General features: G+C 50.9%; 7 protein-coding genes across 7 annotated transcripts; 4 read left to right on the top strand and 3 right to left on the bottom strand.

Annotated features, from left to right (window-relative positions):
- Nucleotides 1–367: 367 nt before the first annotated feature.
- DAP2 (dipeptidyl aminopeptidase) lies at nucleotides 368–4,039 on the bottom strand (the record flags this gene model as incomplete). The annotated part of the gene is made up of 13 exons (XM_076634337.1): nucleotides 368–445; nucleotides 516–606; nucleotides 674–1,018; nucleotides 1,079–1,273; nucleotides 1,342–1,558; nucleotides 1,628–1,675; nucleotides 1,748–1,944; nucleotides 2,015–2,244; nucleotides 2,302–2,817; nucleotides 2,879–3,232; nucleotides 3,305–3,411; nucleotides 3,474–3,669; nucleotides 3,731–4,039. 13 exons carry the CDS (start codon nucleotides 4,037–4,039, stop codon nucleotides 368–370), a joined length of 2,883 nt encoding a protein of 960 aa, XP_076485696.1.
- A 399-nt stretch (nucleotides 4,040–4,438) lies between these two features.
- Nucleotides 4,439–5,914, top strand: JCM6883_005661 (uncharacterized protein; the record flags this gene model as incomplete). Its single annotated transcript, XM_076634336.1, has 1 exon — nucleotides 4,439–5,914. The coding sequence occupies one exon, from the start codon at nucleotides 4,439–4,441 to the stop codon at nucleotides 5,912–5,914; it is 1,476 nt and encodes a 491-aa protein (XP_076485695.1).
- Nucleotides 5,915–12,945: 7,031 nt separating this feature from the next.
- JCM6883_005660 (fructosamine kinase family protein) lies at nucleotides 12,946–14,272 on the bottom strand (the record flags this gene model as incomplete). The annotated part of the gene is made up of 6 exons (XM_076634335.1): nucleotides 12,946–13,017; nucleotides 13,106–13,259; nucleotides 13,323–13,405; nucleotides 13,479–13,545; nucleotides 13,621–13,876; nucleotides 13,921–14,272. 6 exons carry the CDS (start codon nucleotides 14,270–14,272, stop codon nucleotides 12,946–12,948), a joined length of 984 nt encoding a protein of 327 aa, XP_076485694.1.
- Nucleotides 14,273–14,452: 180 nt separating this feature from the next.
- JCM6883_005659 (uncharacterized protein) lies at nucleotides 14,453–16,177 on the top strand (the record flags this gene model as incomplete). Its single annotated transcript, XM_076634334.1, has 7 exons — nucleotides 14,453–14,504; nucleotides 14,579–14,903; nucleotides 14,969–15,320; nucleotides 15,381–15,416; nucleotides 15,480–15,611; nucleotides 15,674–15,763; nucleotides 15,830–16,177. 7 exons carry the CDS (start codon nucleotides 14,453–14,455, stop codon nucleotides 16,175–16,177), a joined length of 1,335 nt encoding a protein of 444 aa, XP_076485693.1.
- A 612-nt stretch (nucleotides 16,178–16,789) lies between these two features.
- On the top strand, nucleotides 16,790–19,586 carry NRD1 (Nrd1 complex RNA-binding subunit; the record flags this gene model as incomplete). The annotated part of the gene is made up of 6 exons (XM_076634333.1): nucleotides 16,790–16,801; nucleotides 16,858–16,953; nucleotides 17,024–17,311; nucleotides 17,387–17,567; nucleotides 17,896–18,067; nucleotides 18,143–19,586. The coding sequence occupies 6 exons, from the start codon at nucleotides 16,790–16,792 to the stop codon at nucleotides 19,584–19,586; spliced, it is 2,193 nt and encodes a 730-aa protein (XP_076485692.1).
- Nucleotides 19,587–20,307: 721 nt separating this feature from the next.
- Nucleotides 20,308–20,918, top strand: PST1 (Pst1p; the record flags this gene model as incomplete). The annotated part of the gene is made up of 4 exons (XM_076634332.1): nucleotides 20,308–20,400; nucleotides 20,468–20,555; nucleotides 20,622–20,657; nucleotides 20,722–20,918. 4 exons carry the CDS (start codon nucleotides 20,308–20,310, stop codon nucleotides 20,916–20,918), a joined length of 414 nt encoding a protein of 137 aa, XP_076485691.1.
- A 494-nt stretch (nucleotides 20,919–21,412) lies between these two features.
- On the bottom strand, nucleotides 21,413–23,125 carry JCM6883_005656 (uncharacterized protein; the record flags this gene model as incomplete). The annotated part of the gene is made up of 9 exons (XM_076634331.1): nucleotides 21,413–21,457; nucleotides 21,554–21,731; nucleotides 21,829–22,194; nucleotides 22,259–22,398; nucleotides 22,482–22,493; nucleotides 22,579–22,602; nucleotides 22,674–22,831; nucleotides 22,909–22,947; nucleotides 23,047–23,125. The coding sequence occupies 9 exons, from the start codon at nucleotides 23,123–23,125 to the stop codon at nucleotides 21,413–21,415; spliced, it is 1,041 nt and encodes a 346-aa protein (XP_076485690.1).
- Between the last annotated feature and the right edge of the window lie 1,407 nt (nucleotides 23,126–24,532).

Below are 24,532 nucleotides of genomic sequence, written 5' to 3'. Positions count from 1 at the left end.
TGTCTCTCCCTGAAGTTTCTTTTCCTTTAACTCTCGAGTGAGACAACACGCTAGTGCCGACTGCTGAGCCGGAGAAGCGGGACGAGCAAAGGACAGAGGGAAGAAAGGGAGTCGGAACTGACGAAAGTTTCTTTCGTCCTCTCTGCACCGTCGCAATGCACAAAGGACTCGATGAAAGGAAGGCAGGCGTTCCGAGTAAAGACTGGCAAGATGTCCACGAAACTCGAGCTGTGAGGACTTGCCTTTTCGCGAGAATGTTTGAGCCCGAACCATGCGAAAATGTACAATTTCTTGAGTGAGAAGTATTACAACAATCCTGCGCTGTGATGAAACCCAATTTTTACGACGAGCTCGAGATTAACAGTAATCAGTCATGCTCGCTTTGATCGACCTTGATCTTCCACTTCGACTTCGTTCTTCCTCCTTCGCCGAATTTCTCGAGAAGCTGCGAATCATGCAAGCGCCGAGTCAGTCAATCGTACTCGTCAAATCAAGCTCGTCGTTGTGTGACTCACGAAGCTTTCTAGCCATGCCATCAACTCCCAATAAGCTCCTCTCATCCCCATCGAATGATCTGAATCGGTAAACATGCGGAATCGAAAATCGCTGCGAGAAGACACCGACGAGTCAGTATCCGAGAAGCTCGCATGCGATGAGCCAGAGAAGAACGTACCGAACTCGAGCGACAGTGAACTTGTCGAGTAAAGCAGCCGTGTTTTGATAATGAACGTTATCGTCTCCACTTCCGTGCGCGAGAGCGTAATGAGCGTGGTTGAATCCGTCCATCTCGGTGACACTGCTGTTGTCGTACCCAGCTTGATTGAGTTGAGGAGTCGACATGTATCGTTCAGTGTAAACCGAATCGTAATACCGCCAATCGGTGACGGGAGCGACTGCCATTCCGAGTTGAAAAACCGAAGAGTTTGCTTCGATAACTTTCGTTGTCAAGAAGCCGCCGTAAGACCACCCCCAAATTCCGACCCTCTTCTCGTCGATGTAAGGTAATTGCGACCACTGCCTACTCACCGACATCCTTGTCAGTCCCCCATCTTTCTCTACAAGCGAGAAAGCGGCTCACCTAGCTGCCTCAATTACATCACTCCTCTCGACTTCTCCCAATCGATTCTTCACCGGAACTCGATGCTCTCTTCCTCTGAATCCAGTACCTCGAGGATCGACCCTGACGACAACGTATCCCAAGGCAGTGCAGATATAGTGCTGCCAATCTCTCTGGAATTTCGTCGTAACCATTTGAGAGTTCGGTCCTCCATATCTGTCGGTTCACCTGACGAGGTTCAGCGTCGACGTAGCTAAGGTTAGAGTCATAGAGAGGGAACGTACACTTGAAAGAGAACAGGATACTTGATTCGTCCAGAAACGTCCATCAAAGGCGGTCTCAGCTCCATCGCGTTCAATTCGATTTTCTTCTCTTTCGTCAAATCGACGTCGCTTTTGAGTGGAGAGTCGATAGAAATTGTAGGATAGCTGATATCTGCATGTTGGAACCCCGAATCGATCGTTCGAAGGGCAGAGTTATTCGTTAAGACGTAGGTGAAATCTGCCGGATTAACCCTCGAAGTCAGCACTCTAGAGGGAGATATCGAGCGAGCCAGAGAGATTTACACACCTGGATCGTCGACTTTGACGAGCTTCTGCCAAGGGATACCAGGACCCTCTAGGAAGATCGGAAACGAAAAGATCAGCTACAGTCTTTTTGAGTCGATCACGAACGAGAGGTAACACGAACCATAGTTGAGCTGATAGATTCCTCCAAACGGTGAAAAGCTGACAGAGTAATGACCTCGTTCTTTCGTCTCAGTGAGAGCGGTAGGAGCTACAGGTTTGGTCTTTCCAGCTCGAAGCTCGGATAACTGAGAGAGAGAAGTCGGCAGCGGTACCGAGAAAAGACGTCGTTCGATCGATGGATTGGCAGCGATGAAGTAGCTATGAAACAAGGAAGCAAATCGCTGGTCAGTACGATGTCGAATACCCGAGTGAGAGCAAGAAGACTTACACTAAACCTCGCTGGACGTCAACCATCTGAATCTCACCGTCGATTTCCCACTCTCCCTGGGTCAGAAACACTGGATCTTTCGAATCAGCGGGAGAGAAATAGGCGAGATGGTTGCATCCGGAAGGCGAAGGAAGAATATCGAGGTAACCGGGAGGATACGAAGGAATCGGAGCAGTCGTCGATTGAGAGTGCAGAGTTACGGTCGAAGAAATGCCGACAATGTTTGAGGCCTGTATGGAAGGCCTCGTCAGACGGAGTCGCCCAAGTAAGGAGAGAGCCAATCTCACAGGTTCCGCCCAACCACCGTCGAGCTTTTCGAAATCGACCTCCCTGACAACTTTACCGACCAAAATCCTCTCATCCTTCAACTCGTACGCGTTGACGAATTCGAACCTAGCGACTCTTTCGATCGTCGCGATCCTGTTCGTCGCTTTAACCATCAACTCGTTCTCTCCGACCCAAACAACTTCCGAAATGACAACATCGTCATCGCGGAACGGGTTCTCGAATACGAGCTCTTTCGTCGCTTTCTCAACGTCCGCTTCACTCGTCCATTGACGATCTTGCGCCGAGTTCAAGTATTGTTCGAGGTCGAAAACTCGTAATCGTACTTTCGGATTCGGGTATCCAGCTTTCGGGTATCGCATGATCGTGTGAGAAGGGTAAGTGTCGGCTCCTCCGAACGACCAGTCAGAGTTGTATACCGGGAATTCGTATTCTGGGACATCTTGTTCGTCGAAAGAGAGGAAAGCGAGCTTGTTTGCCGTCGGTGACCACCAGGTCGTTACATCTGACGAGAATACCTGGAACCTCACGATATGAGCATCGACTCGTATTGCCAGGAAACGCGAAAATAATGCTGACTTCTTCTTCGTAAACCCAATCCGGAACTCCGTTGAACGTCGTCGCGCTTCCGTCCCTCGTGATTCGAATCGGCTCGTTTCTCGCTTGAGGTGAAGGCGGACTCTCGAGTACGTAAAGATCATTCGCGTGAACATAAGCGATGTGGTGATTCTTCGGGGAGAACGAAGCGAAAGAGGTTCGTGGCGGATAAGAAGGGGAGCGGAGACGTCGAGTAGTCGAGGAAGAGATGTTATGGATCCAGAAGTTTGCGTAGGTAGAGTGACGCCATTGCTTGGTCCAATCCGTGTCGAAAAGAATGTATTGAAGATCAGCGGAAACACTGAAGCGATACCATTCGAGTTTCGTTCCGTCGTGCTGCGGGAGGGCGTGACATTCTTCAGTTCACTTGACTCGTATATTGATGGAGAAAGTATCTCGAGAACTTACGTCTCGGATTTTGTCGCCGTCAACGAGAATTCTCGTTTCGTTCTTGTTAACGTCGACAAGCAAAATTGATCCAGTTTCGGTCCTCTGACTGTATACACCATCTCCAGCTATAGCGTTGACGAGTGTGTCAGCTACCGCGAAAGAAAGAGCGCGAGAAGTAAAAGCTCACCTTCCGCTAACCAGTTCAGTTCTACGCTGTCCGGATAGAACGTCCCATTTTCGAGATGCTCCCTCGCGATGAGCTGAAGACCCTGTCCCTTGAAGGTGTGCAGACCCGTTGACGGAGAGACGGCGTTTGAAACGAGAAAGCCGGAAAAGAGAAGACAAAGCGGAACTGCAATGACAGCCCCGAGAATGAATCGACGCTGTCCAGCGGAGGTTGACGTGAGCTCGAAGCTGTTTTCTGAAGAGAGGATAGAGCCATACCCTGGTCTTCGCTCGGCGTCGTTCCTTCCACGAAATTTCGTCTTCTGGATCTTCCGCTTCCCCCGTAGACGACTCTAGCTTCTCGCTAAACGCGTCCTTATCTTCGTCGTCCTCGAGTAACTCGTCACTATCATCGCTGCTATCCTCCGAGTCGATTGAAGGTCTTGAACGGGCAAAGGGAGCGAAAGGGTCGGGAATTTGGAAGGCAGGAGGCTGTAGCGGGATTCCTTTTGAGGCGAGAGGCAGGTCAGAATCTGTAGGAGATTGCTCGGTGGTCGTATCTGGCAGAGGAGAGTAGAGAGAGGGCATCGCAGTCGGAAACGAGAGTTCGGGAGATGAGGGGAAACGAGGGTCGATCTAACGACTCGGCGCGAGTCGTTCGCAGGCGATAGGGATCTTCGAGGTGCTTTTATCGATCTCGAGTGGTCAAGCGAGTGGACAGGATAGAGTTGAGGGAGAAAGACGTTCCGAGGGATTGATCGCTTTCTCTCCTTCCTCCAGGTCACTCGACCCTTCCGATCGACCTTCAGTGCTGTCAGAGAGTGAGATAACAAGGTCTACTACGCCTCTGGTGCGTCTGTAGGGCATCCTCTGTCCCAAAAGCGACACTGACCTCTCCTCATTCAAGTTCAGGTCGGCTCCTCTCAAACGGCTTGGAATCGTGAGCCAGTGGAGCAAACAGGTCAAGATAGATTGAAGGTCCACAAAATGATCAAGGTGAGCTCGGAGGAGCCGCGTCAAAACCGTTCAAGCACTCGCGCTGTCCTCCTTCAGATCGATCGTCTTTCTCTCCTCCCGAATGAGCTCCTCGACAAGATCTTCGACTATGCTCACACGCTTGATCAACCCTTCACCGGTCCCCTATCGAAGCGACTTCTCCCCTTTCACATCACGGGAATCTACCGCCAAATGAAAGTTTCGAAAGTCACAAAGCTTCTTCGACTCGCCGCAAAGCTCAACGCCGAGTCTTACCTCCGCGAAGTCGTCAGAGCATTACAAGTTGACGGCACGGTCGATCTCGATAAATTCGGCGAATTCTCGATGAAATGGTTGTTTGGGCCGTTCTTGAAACGTCTTCGAAAGCTGGAGGACCTTCGCCTCGATCACCCGAAAATCGCACAGATGTTCTACCGATATCTCGAAGCGCAGCCTCTGTCCCTTAGGTCCTCCCTCTTCCCAAACCTCCGCTCTCTCCGTGTTTGTGGAGGCAGTCGCCGAACTCCTCAGTTTCCGCTCATCGTCTACGGTTCTCTCGACCCTCTCGTCAATCTCGAATACGAAAACTACATCTTCCCTTACGGACATTTGCAGTTCCCTGATGGTCCTCTCGCTCGAGATCTGACTCGCCTCTCGATCATAGGAGCCTACGCAGACGACGTCGCAATCGGTTCCTTCTGTTCTCGCTGTTTCAACCTCACTTCCCTCCGACTCAAGTCAGTCAACTCACACTATGAAGACCTCATTCAAGCTCTGCCGACTCGCCTCACCGAGCTCGAACTCATTGAGGAAGGAGTCGGTCCTGCACATTCCTTCTGCGATCACCTCCTCCCCCGCTTCACTCGACTTAGACGGCTTCACATCGGTCACACACTCTTTTCTGAAGTTCTGGCGACCCATGTCGCTCATCTTTCTCTTCTCGAACACCTCGAATTGGGACGAGGCTCGATTTCAATTAATCGTCTCCACCCCCTTGTTTCCGGTCCGACTCGACTCCCTTCCCTTCAAACTCTTCACCTGAGCCTCATTCCTTATGAAATCGGCACACGAATCGAAGTGGACGAGGATGGATCTTTGACAAGCGGAGAATTGCCGGTCGACGGTTACGAGATCGGGGACGATTGGCATCTGGCGGAATTCGAGGGTGAGGAAGGTGACGAGTACACGGTGAAAGGCTTAGCAGAGTTCGTCAGGTTGGCAAAGGAAGAGGGAATCGAGATTGAAGGACCGATCCTCAAAGCTGGCGAAGCTCGACAAGCTTATCTCCTCGAAGTCGCCAACATCGCCGTTTATCGATCTTGGATGAGGAAAGACTTCGGCGTCATCTTTCGCCTCCAGAACCAATATCCTCAACTATGCCAGCGAATCCCTCTTCTCGATTTCGATTCACTCGATCCGACCAAACTCAAACTCGTCAAGAAGGAGTTACCCGATGAGAACTGGTTTAGTCTAACGTTGGAGAACTAGTCAGAGGTGGATGAAAGAGTTGATTGGGCAAAGTTGGGATTCTGACATGTTCCGCTCTCGCTTTCGTCTTTGTGTTTTACTCTCTTCTCTCCTGGTGCTGTAACACGTCGTTCCAAATCTCACGTGCTCCATCTACTGTCTCAAGAGGCAACTGTCTGCAAGGGTGATCGAGTGAGAAGTAAGAGAAAGGAAATCGCGTTCAAGCAAAAGAGAAACAAAGATTGAGACACGTCTACGAAAGATTAAAGACTGAGACGAGAAGGGAAGTAGAACGAGCGGTGACGAGTTGGGAGAAGATTGATACGCTTCGAAAGAGAGGCAGAAGAAGTCGAGGAAGTGAGAGCAGCTAAAGCGCTTTCAAGTAGTTCCACCTCGGCTCGATGTTTCTTGATCCGTTGCGCGATCGCGTGCGCCTGAGGAGCTAATCCGGACTGTTCTATTTTGGTCTTTTGCTCCTTGAAGTCATCGATCTCGCCGTTGAGTTGATGAATCTTGATCAGAAATGGTCGAGCCTTTTCAACATCGTCCGCGATCTGCTTGGGAGGAGGTACGACGAGCAGTTCTCGTAATCGCTGAAAGTGAGGTACCGAGCGAGGGAGAGGTCAGTATTTGCGCGCGCGCGAGAGAATTAGAGAGGAAGAAGCAGACTCACGTCGTATAGGTAGTCGTATCGATACAGTCTCTCGTTCCACTCCCGGAAGCGCCACGTCGCGTTGTTCTGTGCGGCACAGTAGACGGATTTGTGGCTTCTGATTCTGAAATCCCGGCAACGACTGGATCTCAGCAGAGATTTGTATGGGGGTGAGAAAGATCGACTTGCTGGTGAGGAAATGTGATGCGACAAGCGTCGCAACGTGGCCTTTCCGGTGCCTTGACGTTGTGATTGCGTCGATAGTGAAGATCGAAGTGCTGTCGTGGGACGAATGCGTTAGATTCGCGCGCGGTCGAGAGGGGCCAAGCGCGGAAATACAAACGAAAATAGCTTACGCAAGGGTCGGTATTGTATTCACAAAAATTGCACCAGTGTTGCCTCATATCCTCGGGTAGGTTGTATTGAACGTGTGCCGCGACGTGCTTGAGAGCATTCTGTCAGACGAGGTTATTTCAGTGACGAGTTTGCGAGAGTCGTCGACGACTACCTCCAGGGGCTTACCAGAGAGGTAAATCTTCTATCAGGTAGTACAGTGCAGTGGATCACTTCGCCGGTATTGGGATTCCGACCCTGCCATCTGCAATGCCATGTATCCTTTTTGTCGGTTTCCCGCTTCGGTGCCCTCACCAAGCTGTTAAAGGCGTTCACCAAATCAGGCGGAAGTTGGAGGGGTGACATGTGGCGTAAGGAGGAAAGGGAGGACAGTGGAAGAAGCGAAAGGAAAGAGATCGGTTCTTCCATCAAAGAAAACACGGACCTCTGAAGCGTGAGCGATGGAGTCCCTGCTTCTCACAGGGGTCATTGAGGAACACGGACGTGACGTCGTGGGCTCGTGCGTCCCCTGAATGCAGTCAAGGGGAGAAGAACGAACGCACGTATCGTTTCGCTGAGCGAGTTCGTCGCAAGTGGGCGCTCTGGGTTGAGCGATAATCCGAAGCAGAGAGCCCAGAACAAAGAGGTCATACAACCCAGAGCAGCCTGAGCCAGGAGAAGTAGCAGAAAGCTGTGGAACACGAGATTGGACATGTTCATGAGTTTCGAGGACGGTCGAAGTCGAAAGGTTGCGAAATTTAAATTGACTAGATTGGCAGATCACTGGTGGGCAGGGAGGAGCGCGGTCACGTATCAGCACTCCGTGATTGGCCTGCGGGAATCGGGGAAGAGTAGCGCGAACAGCGGTCAAAACTCACAAAGATGGAACAAACGTGGCTCTCCTGTGATTCCCCCTTATGCGGTTCGAACAAGCTCATGGTTCGTTTCCTTCTACCAGCGGCTTCCCAGCGTCGATCAATCCATACACTGCAATAGGTAGCGAGTTTCAAGACTTGAGGGTCGATTCCTGTTCCCACTCATTCCTCCTCGCAATTTGACTCCTCCTCTCTACACTCTACGGTCCGAGAAAGGTCTCATACGTACTCCAAGGGCCCTTCTGATGTGTTAGGCGTGCTGTCGAAGCGCAAACAGGGAGATTGGTCGATTCGGGGTCGGCCAGAGAGAATCGGCTGCATTCTTCTCGTCCGTGAGTGATCCCATAGACTTGCGTGGTGGATTCAGCGATTCATCTTGGCGAAGGGTGAGTGGAAGAGGCAAGAGAGCTCGATCGAAACTCTCATCTCTTTTTGACCTCTCCCACCCCAACGCTCTCGCGATCACCTCTAATCTACCCAGTACCCAATTCCAAGAATACGTACTACCGCTCCAATACCTTTCGGGATCGCTCCGGGTGGTTCCCGACGACTGAACGATTCTCTCATCTCCAGTCGCTACACGAACAATCTCGAGGCCAATCAACGAATCATTCGCAGTAGTGGTGAAGTCGTATCGCTAGAGGAGCTTCAGAACAGATTCTGAGCTTGGGAACGAACTGGTTTGAATCGGAGAAATGTGAATTCTCCTTCCCTTTGATTTTCTCTCCACTCTCCGGCTGTTACGAGGCTGCTTGAACTTAGCTTTGCGTGATCGGTAGATCATATTCGAGCTGCACATGAGCGAAGCGGGACGAGAGCAGATTCAATTGGGCTTTATCGGCGAGTCCCCCTCGCTTTCATTTTCCTCACGACCTGGAGTGAACGAGCACGCTGCTTCGTTATCATCTCTCTACTCTGCTCCCTGCTTGGAATCGATCTCAACGCTCAAGCTCGAGAGTGGACCCACTCGAAACTCACGTCCTCGTGGATGGACGAAGCTCGATCCCCCTCAATTCGCACTGATCTCGTCTGGACGACTTCGGATTTACGTGCGTCTTGGAAACGATCTTTGCGGAAACAGAAGGAGCGAGCCAATTCGACGAGGCTTGAACTCGCTCTCTGTCTTCTTCTTCTTCCTCTCCCTTTTTCTCCCGCCGCCAACTTTCGCCATGTCCGAGGCCACCGACAACCCATTTGAGCCTCTCAAACTTGTCCACTTCATCAAAGAAGGTGGGAATTCAAGATGGGTATGTTATCCCAAGGATCACGGAGGAAGACCTGCATCTGATTTTCGAAGTTGCGTCGTGAGTCCCTCTCTGTCGAGATACCCTGATGTGGAGAATGCTTAAGGATTATGTCTACTCGCAGAGGATAGTGAAAGAAGCGTACAACTTATGCCAAACCCGGATTCGACCAATGTCATTGCGACTCCTGCCTCTACGCGGCACGTCGTGACGTGTGTATCGCTCGTCTTCACTCTTTTCTTCCGACGTCACGCTGACACTCTCCACATGCCCAACGTCTCGTCTAGCGAGTTATCGATCACGAAAGAAATAGTCACACACCAAAAGACGGAAGAAAAGTCTGCCCCAAGTGCTTCATCTGTTGGCCGCGAGAGATGTGAGAACTGTTCTTTCGGATCCCTACACTCCAGAACTCTTGTTGACCGTCGATGCTGTATCAGTAAGGAACATTGGAAAAAATGCCCCGCGAATCCTGCTGCGACGGCTCAAGAGCTCCCTGGTCGAACTTGGAATCAAGAGCTCAAGTACGAGTACGAAGATGATGTAAGTCCGAGGTTCTGCTTCCTCTCTATTCGAACTTTGATCGAATGCTCACAATGTATGGAGACTGCGGGTAGAACATCGAGAGATTGTTCTGCATCAAGGTTGAAGAGGCGCAACACGCGGTCAATCTCGCGCGAAGGACGGAATTGGAGCCGCTTTGGCAAGCAGAGCTTGCAACTCTCACAGGAAAGTGGACAAAGGCATGCGTGCACTTCGATCAGTGGCAGGATGTCCCTTTGTACGAGGAGCAGATCAAAGAGTGCGAAAAGCGAATCACAGAGCTCAAGAACGCCCTTCACCCTCCTCAAGTCGCTGCGAAAAAGAGAAAGCGAACCAAGTCCCATGCCCCTTCTGATCACCCCGCTGCGTCGCTCTCGAAGGTGTCATCTCCCTTGTTGACTGCTCGTAAGCGTCTAGTTTATCGCGATCTCCTGTAGACTTTGTCCTCTTTTCTAATTTGTAGAGTCTTTCCTTCTTTCAGAAACCTCCTTTCACACAGGTTTCGTGACCACTCGTTCGACTGATCCTTGCTTTGGTGGCTGTGAGGGCGAATCGCGAGAGGCTTTCGAAGCTGAGGTCGATCAGTCTAAATTTCGCAAACTCGCTGCTCGAGACTCTGCGCAACCCTGATGATAATCGCTGCATCCGACAGAGATTGAGAGCATCGAGTCAACTTACATGGACAGTAATCAAAGTCGAGGGATCCGAAGCAAGTCAAACAGATCACTTCTCCGACTAGCTTGCACGGTCTAGGGCTCGCCTTGAGAGGGATTGCAGGAATGCCAAAGCAAGTCTGATCTCTAATAGTAGTTGAAGCTGATGGGATTAGTAGTCGAAGCCGATGGGAATAGTAGCCGAAGCTGATGGGAAATGAGCAGAGTCTGCGAACGAGTCGACGTCTTGTTGTGCGATTTCAAGAGGAAGGAACCTCGAGGACAGCGACTTCGACCCGACCATCAGGATAGCTCCGCAAGTTGGGAAGACACAACTCACGCTCGCTGTCAGATCAACGCTTCAACTAAGCTAGACAATGAACAGAAATCAGCGCGAACAGATTGAGACTTTTGAAGAAGACTGACCCGTTGTTTGTCTCGCGCTATCATTGAAACCCACTCAGCCCATGATATGCCTCCATTAATCTCATTGAAGACTTACAGGAAGCATCGACCGAAGCAGTAGAGAGGATTCGAAGCAGAGTTCGAAATTTCAAGCCTGTATCCCTTGGTGTTTCTTCCCCTCAGCGCTATGTAGCTGCCCGTTGGCGCATCCAAGCCATATAGACAACTTTCAGTCTTCTCCACTGTTCTCGGGTCTGTTGTGTGTTCTGCCGAGGAGGGAAGAGAGAGGTTGTTGATTCGAAGTCGGCTGGAGAGCGTTGATTGCGTCCGTGGCTTCAGAGCAAGTCGGCAGCCGATCTTGAGCCTTCTTGCAGATTGTCCCAGCGACTTTGTAAGATGGCGAGTGAGTGGTAGAAGGGCAAGAGGTCGAGCGAAAACTCTCATCTCTTTTGCACTCTTCCTCGTCCTCGACTCTGTCGAATAACTCAAGGTCACTCTCTATTATACTCTCAGCACCTATCGTTACCCTCAGAGCATCTCGCCTGACACCCCGAAGCGGTTCTCGACGATTGATCGATCCTGTCGTCATTCATCAACGGCTTGAAGGAGACAACGACTCGCTTGTAACCTCGATAGGTTTAGACAGCTAGATGAGACTGTTAACAGGCTCTTGGCTCGCGAACGGACTCGCTCGATTCGAGTAAGTGTGAGTTCTTCCTACTTTCGTCTCTTCTGTGCTCTCACGACTGACTGATCCTTGACTTGGCCGAACAGTACGGTAATGAGGACAAGAGCCGAACAATGAGCTAGGAAGAATGGAGGGCTAAGTCGTGTTGCCGCACGTCAGCTTCTCTCGCTTTGGTCCTGCTCTTAAACCTTCGAACGATCCAACTTCTCCGACCTCGAGGTCTTCTGCTCTGTGGACTGCTCTGTTGACCGCTCTGCTGATTGTGTTGTCGACCACTCGTCGCCACCAACTATTCGTTTTTCGATCCACTCCGCACACACTCTCTCTTGACGTACAAAGCTCGATCCCTATCAATTCGCACTGATCTCATTGTGTGAATCAGCTCCGGACTTACCGAGGAGACGGATCTTGCTCAGAAGGAGGACCCCAAATCGAAGGGGCTCAACCTCTTTGCTCTTTCTCTTTCTCTGAAACCTCGACAATCACTATGAGGAACCGGTTCGAGCCGCTTGGTCAGATCATCTACAAGCCTAGTGTCCACAAGTGGCGATGCATCGGTGATGCCAGAGAGAAGGTGTGGTGGAGTTCCACAGATCGTCTCGTGCGTCTCTTTTGTCCCAATTCGCCGCGTCGTCCCCGTAACTGACAGATCCAAGCAACGATACAGTCAACAATCAAAGACCTCTACAAAGAGGTGTACGGGTCGAAAGTTCCGGAAGGGTTCAACACCATGCATTGCAGATTTTGCCTGTATTCTGCAGATACAACCCGAGTAAGTCTCAAGCGATGTCTTCTTCCTGCGCTGATCTGACAGTGTGCGCTATTCTCGTGATAGGATGTCAGGGAACATGCGAGGAGCTATCACGTGCCAGGAATCGGGAAGCTTCCGTGTACAGAGTGTTTCACCTCTTGGGGCTCTATGTGAGTTTATTCCGGTTCCGGAGCTAGCTCAGCGCTCATTCAGCCTCAAGGAGGCTCCCAGCGCCTATCACAGAGCCCATTGTTGCCCGAAGAAGCATGTGGGGACCGACAAACAGCTCGCCGGACGAAAGTGGTCACAGAACAAACTCAAATTCGAGTACGAGGATCCCGTATGTTATAAGTTCTCGTTCTACATCTGCAACGTACCGCTGCTGACGCACGGAAACTGTCAACAGCGAGTCGAGAACATCTTCTGCATCGAAACTCCAGAGGCTTTGACCGCGGTTCATGCTGAGCGAAAGTTTCAACTCTTAACGGGTGCGGAGATACAGGTCGCGTTGTACAAAAAGGACTTAGCAGATCTTCCGAACGATGTTCATATGTTGTCAGAATACACTCAAGCACTCCACGAATCAGAAATTAACAAACTCGGAGAGCTTATCAACGAGCTTTCCAACCCCCCGAAGCCTCTTTGCCCTCCCGAGCCCCCTCATTCTGATCCTTTAGCTGCTTCTCTCTCCAAACTGTCTGCCCCTTCGTTAAGCTCTCGTAAACGTCTAGTTTATCGTGATTTCCTCTGAATTTTGTCTTTGAGAATTGTCTTCAACGGTTTCTGATCACAAACTTTCCCCATGCGAGAGTCTAACGTGAGCGATGAACCTGTTTCGTCGATGTCCGCTTCGGACCTCGTTCGAGCAGGCCAATTTGAATTAGAGTTTGAAAGTGCGAAATTCGACCCTAGAATCCGTTCGTATTCGCCCATTCCAGTAGCTTCTTCATCAACCTGACTGCTCCACCTTTGTAGCTCCTCTACTCGCAAACAGACACGAAACCGTATCGTCAGTTTTCCGAACTTGCGAGAGAGAAACCCGCTTCTTCGCTAAGAGATACGACTCACGCCAAACATGAGCATGTGATTCAGGTGATGATACAGTTCGTAGCAGTCCAATCTCGTTTCGTATTCCTCGGTGGGTTCAGTCTTCGGTAGTTCTTCGTGGTAACTCTCGTAGAACGTGTTCGAAAATCCTCCAAACATGCGAGTCATTCCGAGACTACTCGACCAGATCAGTCAGTCAGAGCTGGGGGAGAAACGAAACAAGACGAAGGGCGCTCACTCTGCTTCTGAATGTCCGTAATAAGACGAGGGATCGAAAATAACTGGACCTTGGCGATTTTCTGAGAATCCAACGTTTCCTGACTGAAATCAGTCATTCGGCCTCGTCAGAGTCAGACATTTCGAGGTATGACCGTCACGAAGGAAGAGAACGTACCCATAGATCACCGTGCAAGATCGAAGGTTGAACGTCTTTGAGCTTGCCCAGTAGATTCGGAAACACTCTGCGATGCGATGCGGAACGAGGGCAACGGTTAGTTCCTCGCCATCAGCAGATCCGTAGTAACTCGTGGACTCACCTGTCCCGGACCTGCTTCGCCAATTCGTCAATCTCTGGATCTCGAATCCTTTCGACCAAACTCCCAATCCTCTTTTCACTCCAGAACTTTGCCCAATCTCGAATCTCGCCGTCATTGTCCTGCCTCGTTACTCCACAGTATGTCGGTACAGGGAATCCGAAGCCTTTCTGAGCAGAGTCAAAGCGGTGTTTGTGCATTTTCGCTAAAAGCTTCCCTAATCGAATCTCGTCTTCTTCCTTCGAGAGATGTGATAGGTCTGTTCTACCACGTACAGACTCGTCAATCGACAGCTCAACATACAGACTGCGGCAGAAGGGAGCTCACTGTGCCATTCAGTCAACATCCAAAACTCCTTTTCACCCTCCTCTCCTTCCTCCGCACTCAACTCTCCAGATCCAATCAATCTCGGTACCAACTCCTGACAAGCTTCTCCCATACATCGCAAACTCTCAGCTTCGCCTCGCAACTGTTCAGCTTTCGAGATTGATGAAGTTTTGTAGAGGTATCGAATCGATGAGGCAGCGGAAGGTGAGATGAACGATTCGCGCTTGTTGCGAGATGAAGTAGGCTTCAGTACGAACTCAGTATCGGGGGAGTAGAGGGGAGTAAGGAGATCGAGGAGATGTTGAGGAGGGGAAGTCGAAGATGTCATCGGGCGATGGAGGGCGAAGGAAGTCAACAAGGATTCAGACGGGGTGGTTGATGAGTGGCTAGTACGAGCGCGGAACGGAGGCGTCAAGAGAGTCGTCGTCGATGCTCGCCTTGGGAAGTTCGGTTACAAGCGGGGAATCGAAATCCTTCTTCTTCCTTTCCACTCACGCAATCACTCGAAATGTCTACTGAAGAAACGCCGCCACCTTTGAGAATCGCAGTCGTCGGAGGAGGTAAGCCCATCATCTCTCTTCCCTCAATCCCCACTTTCTCAGGCTCAGCTCACCGAACTCGCTCGTTCTCGTAGGTATTGCCGGCTTAACAACAGCGCTAGCAATCCACCACCAAATCACACAACACTCCTCGAACCTCTCTTTATCCGTGTTCGAATCCGCCTCGAAATTCGGAGAAATCGGAGCGGGAGTAGCTTTCGGTCCAAACGCACAACGAGCTCTCCGGTTGATCGGATGCGGTGAAGCGTTAGATAAAGTCGCGGGGCCGGTAGGGAAGGACTCGAAAGTCTGGTTCGAGTATCGAATTGGGGACGCTCAGAACGAAAACGAGAAAGAATTGGAGGGAAAACATTTCGCAACGATTTCGGGGGTCGACGCCGCGAGAGGGAACGTTCATCGGTGAGTCTTACTCGATGCTCTCTTGCGATGGCCACAAGCTGAATGCGCGATCCGACGATGCGTAGTGCCGATTTCCTCGACCAATTGATCCAACAACTTCCCTCCTCAATCGCTCACTTCAAGCATCGAGCAACTCATTACGAGCCCTCCGCCTCCGGTTCCGGCGTCACTCTCCACTTCTACGATCCTTCCCTCTCTCCCGTCGAAGCCGACGTCGTAATCTGTTCCGACGGCATCAAATCCTCGTTACGAGCCTGTATGTACGGTCGAAAAGGGTTAGATCTGCGAGGACAGAAAGCGTTTTATTCGGAATGGATCGCCTGGAGAGGTTTGATCAAGAGGAGTGAGTTCGTAGAGGCGTTTGGAGAGGAGGCGAGTGATAAAATGATGCATTGTGGGAAAGGTCGACATATTCTCGTGAGTTCGGAGTCGTCTTAAAGCTACCTTGGTCGTACTTGACGTCTCTTGGCATCACAGCATTTCCCGGTTCGAAACGGTGAGTTGATCAATATCGTAAGTTCCGCTCCGTGCTCATTCTGCAGACGAAGTCAGCTGCTAACCTTCCCTCTTTCTCAGGTCGGCTTCGTTCGAGATCCAGAACATGCCAAGCTAGGTGATCATACGGGACCGTGGAGTGAAGCTCGCCCGAAAGAAGAAATGATGGAAGATTTCGCTCAATTCAACGAACCTTGCAAGAAACTGTTACGAGTGCGTTTCTCTCCCCATCAGTCTTAGCTACAGGATTCAGTCTGATGACGTTGAGTGTGCAGGCTATTGACAGCGCTTCGATATGGGGAATATTCAAGCTGTCTTGCATTCAGACTGCAGTCGACGATGGAGTCGTATTGATCGGTGATGCCGTAAGTCACGGCCCTTGCTCATTTGGAAACCGAGCCAGCGATTGACCTTCTCTGACTCGACGGCAGGCTCACGCTACAACACCTCATCAAGGCTCCGGCGCCGGCGCCGCCGTCGAAGACTCTCTCTTCCTCTCCCGTCTCCTCGCCTCCCCTCTCGTCTCCTCCGTTCCCCTCTCTTCCCGTCCCGCCGCAATACAAAAAGCTCTCCGAATCTACGAGTCAATCCGACAACCTCGTTCGCAACGGATCCAAAAAACATCGGATGAAGCGGGAATGCTGTATGAGTTGTTGGATCCGGTTGCAGGGGATGATTGGGAGAAGATCAAGGAGAACTTGGAGGCGAGGATGAAGTGGATCTGGGAGGTGGATACGGAGGGAGAATTGGAAAAAGCGTTGAGGATGCTGGAGGAATAGAAGATTAGCTTAGAACTGAGTAAAAAGACGTGCATGCAAATACGGGTACTTATCATATCGAGCAGTCATCTTCAGCGTTCAGAGCGAGAGGAGCAGTGAGCCAGAGCAGGAGGAAGGGGAAGAGAACGTTTCACGAAAGGCGTGAACAACGGTTCGATTTGTTCCGCATTGAGGCGAGTCCTGCCCACATGTTCCAGACAGGTTTCTCGCCTTCTTCGGTTCATGGAGGCCCAGTTGGCATGACACATAAGAAAGCCGTCCCGATTGCGCGAAACAAAGACTCGGAGAGACAGCCTCAGGTGAGCTAAGTCGCGGCTAGATCCACCACGCCTTCGGACTCCCGCCTCAGTCAGCAGACATCTGCTGTCCTATACACATCTGAAGCGTTGGACCGCGTGTTGAGTCCGATTGCCGACGGCGACGGCGCGGCGAGGACGAGGAAGAGATAGATAAATGGATTCGGTTGAACCGGGAACCGAGGAGCGATATGTCTGACGGCCTCTTGAGTTATCTAGCTACATTCTGAGCGGTCGGAACAATACGGTGAGCGGTGGTAGAGGTGAACCCGAGCATCACGTTTCTCTCCTTCCTCCCATTCCCTTCCACCTCAACATGTCGCTCGAGGTGAGCTTCCAACACTTCAGAACTCCACAATCAAGCTCATAGTCACTTCTATACAGTCGCTCGACTCGCAAGTCAAGTCTTTGATTCAGAAAAACAAACTCTCATCTTCATCAGTCGACTCTATCGTCAAATCCGCTCTAGCAAACGTGACAGTAAGAGTACTCCAAGTCCTACTATCTCATCTGCAAATCGCTGACAGTAATAGCGGGGCATTCCTTACAGAAGGACACGGAATTGATCACGTTGCTGTATCGACACCACAAAAAAGCGACTCCCTCTCACAAGCTCACCTCCCTGTATATTATAGATGCGATAGCTAGGGGAACTCGATCACAATACAAGAAGGAAGGGAAATCGAAAGCACCCGAATCGACTGCTTCGACAACTCCGAAAGATGAAACTCCAGCCGGTGGAGGGAGTGGAACTTGCGGGACTTTCTTGAAGAAGCTCGAAGGACTATTGGGCAAGATCGTACTCGACGTTTGGGAGAACGCTCCAGTAGAACATCGCGTACGTTTTCCTACTTCATCATTCTCCTCTCCCTCGCGCTCCAACTCACTCGGCCCTCTCTTCGATCTGTCACAGGAGAAAGTTAGGAAAGTACTCGACATCTGGACGAAAGCCGGAACGTTCAACTCGACCGCTTTGGCTCGACTCGGCACGAAGCTTCTAGCTTCGACGACGTCGGCTCCTTCTAGCAGCGGTCAAGGCAAGGGAAGTCCCCTCGCACCAGCGATGTCTCCTACAGGTCCTTCACTCAGTCCAGGTAAGATTGGCTTTCAGTATCTCGCGATCAAACTTCATTCCTCCCCTCTTCCTCCCAACGTCCGACTTTTCGCTCTTGCTCTTTCGGAATATCGACTCGACCCGACAGAACCGACAATTCCCTATTCGAAGGGAAGCACCACCTTGCTCGTTTTTCTCGATCTAGACAAAGTCGTCGTAGCCATGAAAAACCCTTTGTCTTTTTCGTCGAAAAAGACTCTTCGCAATGGAACCCCACATTCTTTCTCTCATTCTTCAGCCCCCTCAGAGAGTCAAAAGATCATGTATGCTGAATCGTTCTGCTTCTCTTGTTTCCCTCCGTTCACTAGCACCGTCTCAACCGATTCCTTCGACTTCAGCGGCCATCCCGATTCCCGCCAACGTTCTCGCCTTGCTTCAATCGACCCAATCTGCAGAACCGAGTGAAGCTGTCAAAGAACAGAAGAAGAGGGAAGAAGAAGAATTGATGATTCAGAGAGTTTTGGCCGAAGCTCAGGGAGGGTAAGAACTCGCGATCTCTCTCTCGCTTATCGCGTTTTGCGAGGGTTCGTACTGACATTTGTATCGACTCGGTAGACCCAAAGCTTTCCCTATCGATGACCCTATACCCGTACCTCAACCTTCCTACCCTTCGCAACAAACCTATCCTCCCTCATCTTTTACAAATCCCTCTCAAATCCCTTATAATACCGCCTCCGCTGCTCCTCCTCCTCCACCTTCGTTTACGAACAACAACAACGAAATCGATGCTGGCAGATATCACGGCTATCAACCCCCTTCTTCCTCTTTCGCTTCGAACATGAACACGAATAACGATTACAATTCTCAAGCGCGAGATTACGACCCTTACGAAGCTCATGGTAGTCAAGGGCAAGCGTCTTATGGGTCCAACGATCGACCGGAACGAGGCGGAAGACAAGACGGCGGCGGAGGTGGTCGAGGAGGATGGGAAGATCGAGAGAGAAATCAGGGCTTTAGGGGAAACGCCGAGCGAGACAACGGCCGACAAGGAGAACGAAGGGGTTCGCAGGGAGGAAGAGGGGCGAGAGGAGGTTACGATAGGGATCAAACTCGGGACGGGGGAGGGTATCGCAGAGAGCACGAGAACCCAGGAGAAAGAGGAAATTTGGACAGGCGAGGACGAAACGGTTACGTTCAGGAGCAATCTCGAGGTGACTGGGAATCCCGCCGACACTCAAACTCACAAGACTACGATCAACCGCCTTCGAAACGATGGGAAGACCGAAATGATCAACGCGGAGGTGACGAGCGAAAACGAAAATACCAACAGGAAGCGGAGGAGGAACCGGATTATGGAATCGCCGGAATCGATGACGGTGAAGTATACAGACAAGACGACGGATTCTACCAAGGAGGAGGAGGAGATTACAACGATACCTCAAACGTTTCAGCTCCAGTTTCAGAATCTTCTCGAGCTCCTTTACCTCCCGACGCTCGAGCTCCTCTCCCCGAACGACCTGTCTCGCCCTCATCTCATCTCGCTCCTTCCCAAGCTTTCGAGCCTTCTTCCTCTGAACCTCCCACCAAGAAACCTTTCCAACACACGTCAACTCCCTCCGAACCATCGAATCCCGTTCCTTACAACCCTGTCACCTTCTCCGCTTCTTCTCCCGACTCGTGGTCCGCCTTCGTCGAGGTTCTCCGATCGAGTCATCCGTTTTTTGTCGCTCAGAAACAGAGGGGTGAAACGCCGAGTATGTCGGACGTTAATAGTCTGTGTATGCCTTCTGCAGTGGCCATGTTTGGATGGGGAGGAATGGGGATGGGGATGAATCCGGGAATGGGGATGGGGATGCCTGGGATGGTCCAAGGAGGAGCGATGGGAGGAATGGGAGGAACGATTCCGAGCACGGATAATTCGAACGGAGGAGGAGGAGGACAAGAGTCGGCATCATTCGTTGTGGGACAGCCTCAAGATGTTACATACGAGCAAGGAGGAGGAGCGCAAGGGTACGGTTACGGAGATGCTTCGACGGGGGAACAACAATACTACGAATGAAGAGCTTTTTCGCCGGCGACAAGGGTGTACTGAGTGAGGATCTCGAGGCTTGAAGGCGCTTGGATATGATATGATTGTCAATAGTTGCAGTTAAGTGATCATTTCATCCCCGTTTCTTCTTTGGCTTTTTCTTCGACGAGACCAAGCTTTCCTTTCCCGCTCCAAGTCCTCGCAAATTCCGACTCTCACACAGTCGACACGTCAATCACTCCTAACGATTCCGATCTAGTCCACCTCTCACCCGAACCAAGCGTGAACCGCTTCTTCTTTTCCTGCGAGCGAATCGAAGAATGCCAGGGGGTAACGATTTCTTTCGCGCGTTTCCTTTCTCTCTCTTGGGTTCTTTCTTTCTTGTTCTGTTCCATCCATCTCCAGTCGTAACTCGTATATCTCACTTGGCATCCATCGTTCGGAAAGAGCCTCCGTCGACTTTTCACACTCGTTTTTCTATCTCACACTCGTTACTTTCGTCTCTCTCCAAAAATGCGTTCTTTCGCATTCGCGTCTCTTCTCCTCTCAAGTAAGTTCCCGTCTCGTCTTGCCTCTCACGATCCAGCTGCTCACCTCGACGTGTTTTGCAGCTCTCTTCTCCCTTTCGCTCGCCTATTCGGACGACCTACCGCCTCATTCCATCGAGCCCACTCGTTCCTCCCAACTCTTTCGTCGAGGAGGGTCCGGTACTTCCGATGACTCCCCCGCGTCTTCACTAGAAAGCTCCGTGATGGCATTGGCGAGTTCAGCGAGTAAAGCGGTCAAAGGTCAAGGGGTTTGTTCTTCGAATTCGACGTGTGCTGGGTTCATTCATTTCGCTCAAGTCAGTCCCAACTTTCTCTTGCTCACTTGAGGATCTCAGAAGGCTGACTAGTTGTCGAGGGAAGTAGATCTGTAGCGAAAAAGAAGATTCGGCAGCGATCGCTGGATGTATCTGCTCGGCAGCTAGTTTGGAAGTCATGAACGCCTGTACCGATTGTGAGTTCTCTAGTGATACTTCTCCTGCAAGCCGGCGCTGTTAGAATGATCGTATGGTATGAACAGGCATCTCTTCGAACAACGTCAAAGCGAATGCGAACCGTTCGTTCTTCCTAGTTTCTCTCTCTCTCTATCGCTTCACTGACAAGGATGTCTCGTCAAATAGGTTTCTCTTCCTTCTGTAATCAAGCAAGCTCGACCCTCGCTGCTCTCGCCGCAACTCAAACCTCATCAACGATTTTCCCTTCTTCCACTTCAAACTCGAACAACGACAATCACAGTGGTGCATCAGCACTCTACGCTCCCATCGGAGTGACAGGAATGGTGATCGGTGTCCTCGGCGTGTTTTCGTTGGTGATGTAGTCGCTTGCGAGGGTGAAAGAAGACAGAAGGATAATTCAGGCTGGGACTAGTTCTTGTTCTGTCTTGTGAGGGGTTGTAGATAGCTCGAATGTTTGTATCCTATTTCATATATTGGTTAACAAGTTGACTGCGTAACGTCGTGTCATTTGAGCGTCATCGAAGAGCGAGAAGCAAGAAACGGGTAACGTTGCGAACAAGAGCGACAATAACGAAAGGAATAGATAGATATCGACAGTGCTCAGTGATCGAGCCACGAGAAGAGATATGGTACAGCGTGCGAAGAGCGAGGGGGTAAACAACAGTCGAACAAAGAAAGGGTATCTGTAGAAACGAAACGAACGACAGTGGACAACGGTTGCGAAAACCTGTGATTAGGCGGGAAATTTCATCAGCGAGTTCATACTCGGCCCTCGGGGAGATAAAACGATCCCATCTACTCACGATTGCGAAGAGCGAGAACGAGCGAAAATGCGAGAGAGAAAATTCTGAAAGGATTATCGGAAAGTTGAAACGACGAGTTCAAACACTGCGAAAGTGACCTGTGCAAATCACGAAACATCAGTCTCTCGTAGAGTACGTTGAGAGCTCCCCTGAGAAACCGAAAGAAAGAGTGAGGAAGTCAAGTCAAGACTGACCATGTTGACGGGAACACTCCTGACTAGCGTCGGGCCTAATCCTGCAACAAATACTCGCCAACCTCCCTCTCGATAGGCTGATACGAAGCTAGACCGGACAGTTGCGTATGGATGAGGAGAAGAGGGTGACGGAAGGGGAGTGGATTGGATTTTCGTTTTGATGACATCTAGCGGGAAACTGTGACGCGGTTAGAGGATCGTCAGTCTCGACAGACCGGGAGCGGCCGGAATCATCGCGTTGCAAGCGAAGATCTGAACGAAAGAGATAGACTGACGTGATTCCCCAACCCACGATCCCTGCCAATCCACCCGCGACCAAAATCCTCGTCGTACTTGTCGGAGCCGTGCCATCCTTCTCTCCCCAGAGCTCACTATCGACTTCCTCTCTCAAGTCACCATGAATCTTGTGTCGATGTGGCGAAGAATCGAATAAACCGAATGAACCTCCTCTACTGATGTATTCGTACGTGAGGAAATAGGGTCCGTAACCTGTATCGCGTAGGAGAGTCGCAGTGAAGCCGCGATAAAGAGATTTGAGGGAATGAGTTCGAAGGAGGGAGATGAGAGAGGGTTGACGAGTCGATTCGACGGAATGAGATTGCTGGAGGATCTTGAGACGCTCTATCGGTGTCGTGATGAATCTATCGACACGTTCTTCTCTGTGAGCTTGAATGTCAGACCAGAGTTGGAGAAGAATGTACGAACGAAGTGAAGATTCCGCTGACGGATCCTGCGATGGTGATTTGCCCTAACGTCGGTTCTTGATCTGGACTAGATAGCAAGATTCGTGACATTGTGTACTTGTACGAAGTGAATACGGATGCGTTCATGAGAGCGATACCTAGCTGGAAGGACGGGGAAGAAAGAGAAAAAATGAGTTTTCGGGCGACGAAACAACTTCGAACGAGGGAAGGACGCTCCGACGTACCATAGGAGATGTCTGGAGTCGTACCCCTGATCGAGTATTAGCATGCGGCACACCAGACTCATCAAGAGACGTTTCGAGCTCGCGGATGAAAACTCACGACGCCTTTATACAGCCCTCTTGCCTGCAACACCGAAGCCAAATCGACCGTCAACTTCATTTCTCCGTCATCATGTGACATTCGAGCGAACTCACCCCTTCTTCTCTGACGATTCTCGTACAAGCATGCCATGCGCTGTTGTACCGTTTCTGCACCGCCGTCTCGCTCAATACTGCAGTTCCATTCGCCGTGACAGTCGGAAACGAAGGTACGAAGACTGTTCTTGTCGGTTGGGTCTGTAATCTGACTTTGACTGCTCGAGGGAACGAGGTTCGGTTAACCGTTGAATGAAAATTACGAGGACAAGGGGGGGAGAGGAAGGGGGCTTGCTCGTGTCGAATGGATGACCCGTCAGTAGACTAGCTACTCCTGTGAGCTTCCTGAGTACTCGTCAGTGTCTGCGATGAGGTCCTGGGAGAAGCGCTCGAGCGGGAGAAAGTGGGGAGAGAAAGGGAGAGGAGAACGAACCTGCAATAGTTCCTGCAAAGAAGTCTAGTGCTGGCGAGATCGGTGGGCTGTTGGCTGCTGGAATCGAATCCGAAGCCATCGCGGGTGAGGTAGAAGAGCAGAAGAGAGGAACGAACATTCGCGTTCACTCTTTCCACTCCTTCTCTTCACCTGATCAGCCTGATAGCTCGAGATTTCGACCATGTGCTGCTCATCAGTCACAATCTGGCGGCTATCGATACACGAACGCGCTCATGACCCTTCCTCGATCGCTTCATCAACATTGCAACTTTTCGACCTTTCTACACCAGCCTCGACCCTCGGGTGAAGCTCACGATACAATGGAATACTATACAAGCTTCTACTAAACCAGAGTACGAAGGCTTCAGCCGACTCCAGCCGGAAGGGACGATTTCGCGATGTTGGCCTCGTCCACCTCCTCACAAATCCGCACAAATCCGAAAGCAAGGCCTGTGAGATCTATGTCCTGACAAGTAATGACGTTCGGAGGTGTATCTTAGGAGGATATGGAAGAGAGAGGGGGAGAAGTGTATGGTAACCCAATGTCCTCGCCGTTCCAAGCTCTGCCTTTCTTCGACGCTGCTCCGAACCGTGCAACGATCTCGACTGGGTGATCCACCGCGTTTGTTGACAACCCCCGGTTAGGCGTCCCGGCTTGCCGCAACTCGGGCGTACGAACGAGGTACCGTCGCTGTCTTGGAGCTCCTGAGGTTCTTTTGCGTTTAGAATTACTCTGATTCTGTGTTGCCGCCTAAGGCCGTAGAATTAGAATTTCTTAGGTAGAAAATTTCGGGCCATTCTACCTAAAGTCTACGTCTTAGAACTCTAACGTGCACTGAAATTGCTCGTAGACTCTCGTAAGTGGTTCACAGCTATATGCGAAGGATGAGAGAATTTTTGACGAACCTGAACTTAGCAGCGAAAAGAGCACCGTGGAAACGGAAAACTGGCTCAGCTCAGACCATCTACCCACAACTTTCCGCTTCTCCAGCTCAGAAGAGGCACGATACAGAGGACGAATAGCTCACAAATGAGCGAGGAGCAGGGAGAGCATCATCTTGACATTCCTCATCGTCGTTTCGTTTCCTCTAGAAATATTTCGTACGGTTTTTGCTGCTTCAAATCTCCCGGATAAGCTAATTGACCTCGTGTTCTGCAGAGCTGTAGAGTAACATCAGCGTCTCCAAAAGTGGAAGGCCAACACTTTACCTCCGCGGAGAGAATTCTAAGGCTTCTAAGGAGCGATTTAGATGCCATGATTCTACCTACCTTAGTTAGGCTTCTACGGCTTCTACGAGTTCTACGTCTAAGAACCCCGGCAACACTGCGAGTCTGATTGGTTCTACGTCCAGCGCGGCTTGTGCCTCTCGACCACGAACCTGTACGGAGACGTCACTTTGGATCAACGTGCTCCGTTCGAGGCGTGAGCACCGTTTTTCACTTTTTTCCAGAGGCTCCTACTGACTTTGGCAGGGTCCGGAATTCT

This window comes from Sporobolomyces salmoneus, assembly GCF_050403485.1.
Source record: "Sporobolomyces salmoneus JCM6883 DNA, S_salmoneus_JCM6883_v1_ctg57, whole genome shotgun sequence".
In the NCBI taxonomy this organism is placed as follows: Eukaryota; Fungi; Basidiomycota; class Microbotryomycetes; order Sporidiobolales; family Sporidiobolaceae; genus Sporobolomyces; species Sporobolomyces salmoneus.
This window is presented reverse-complemented; position numbering and strand designations above follow the sequence as displayed.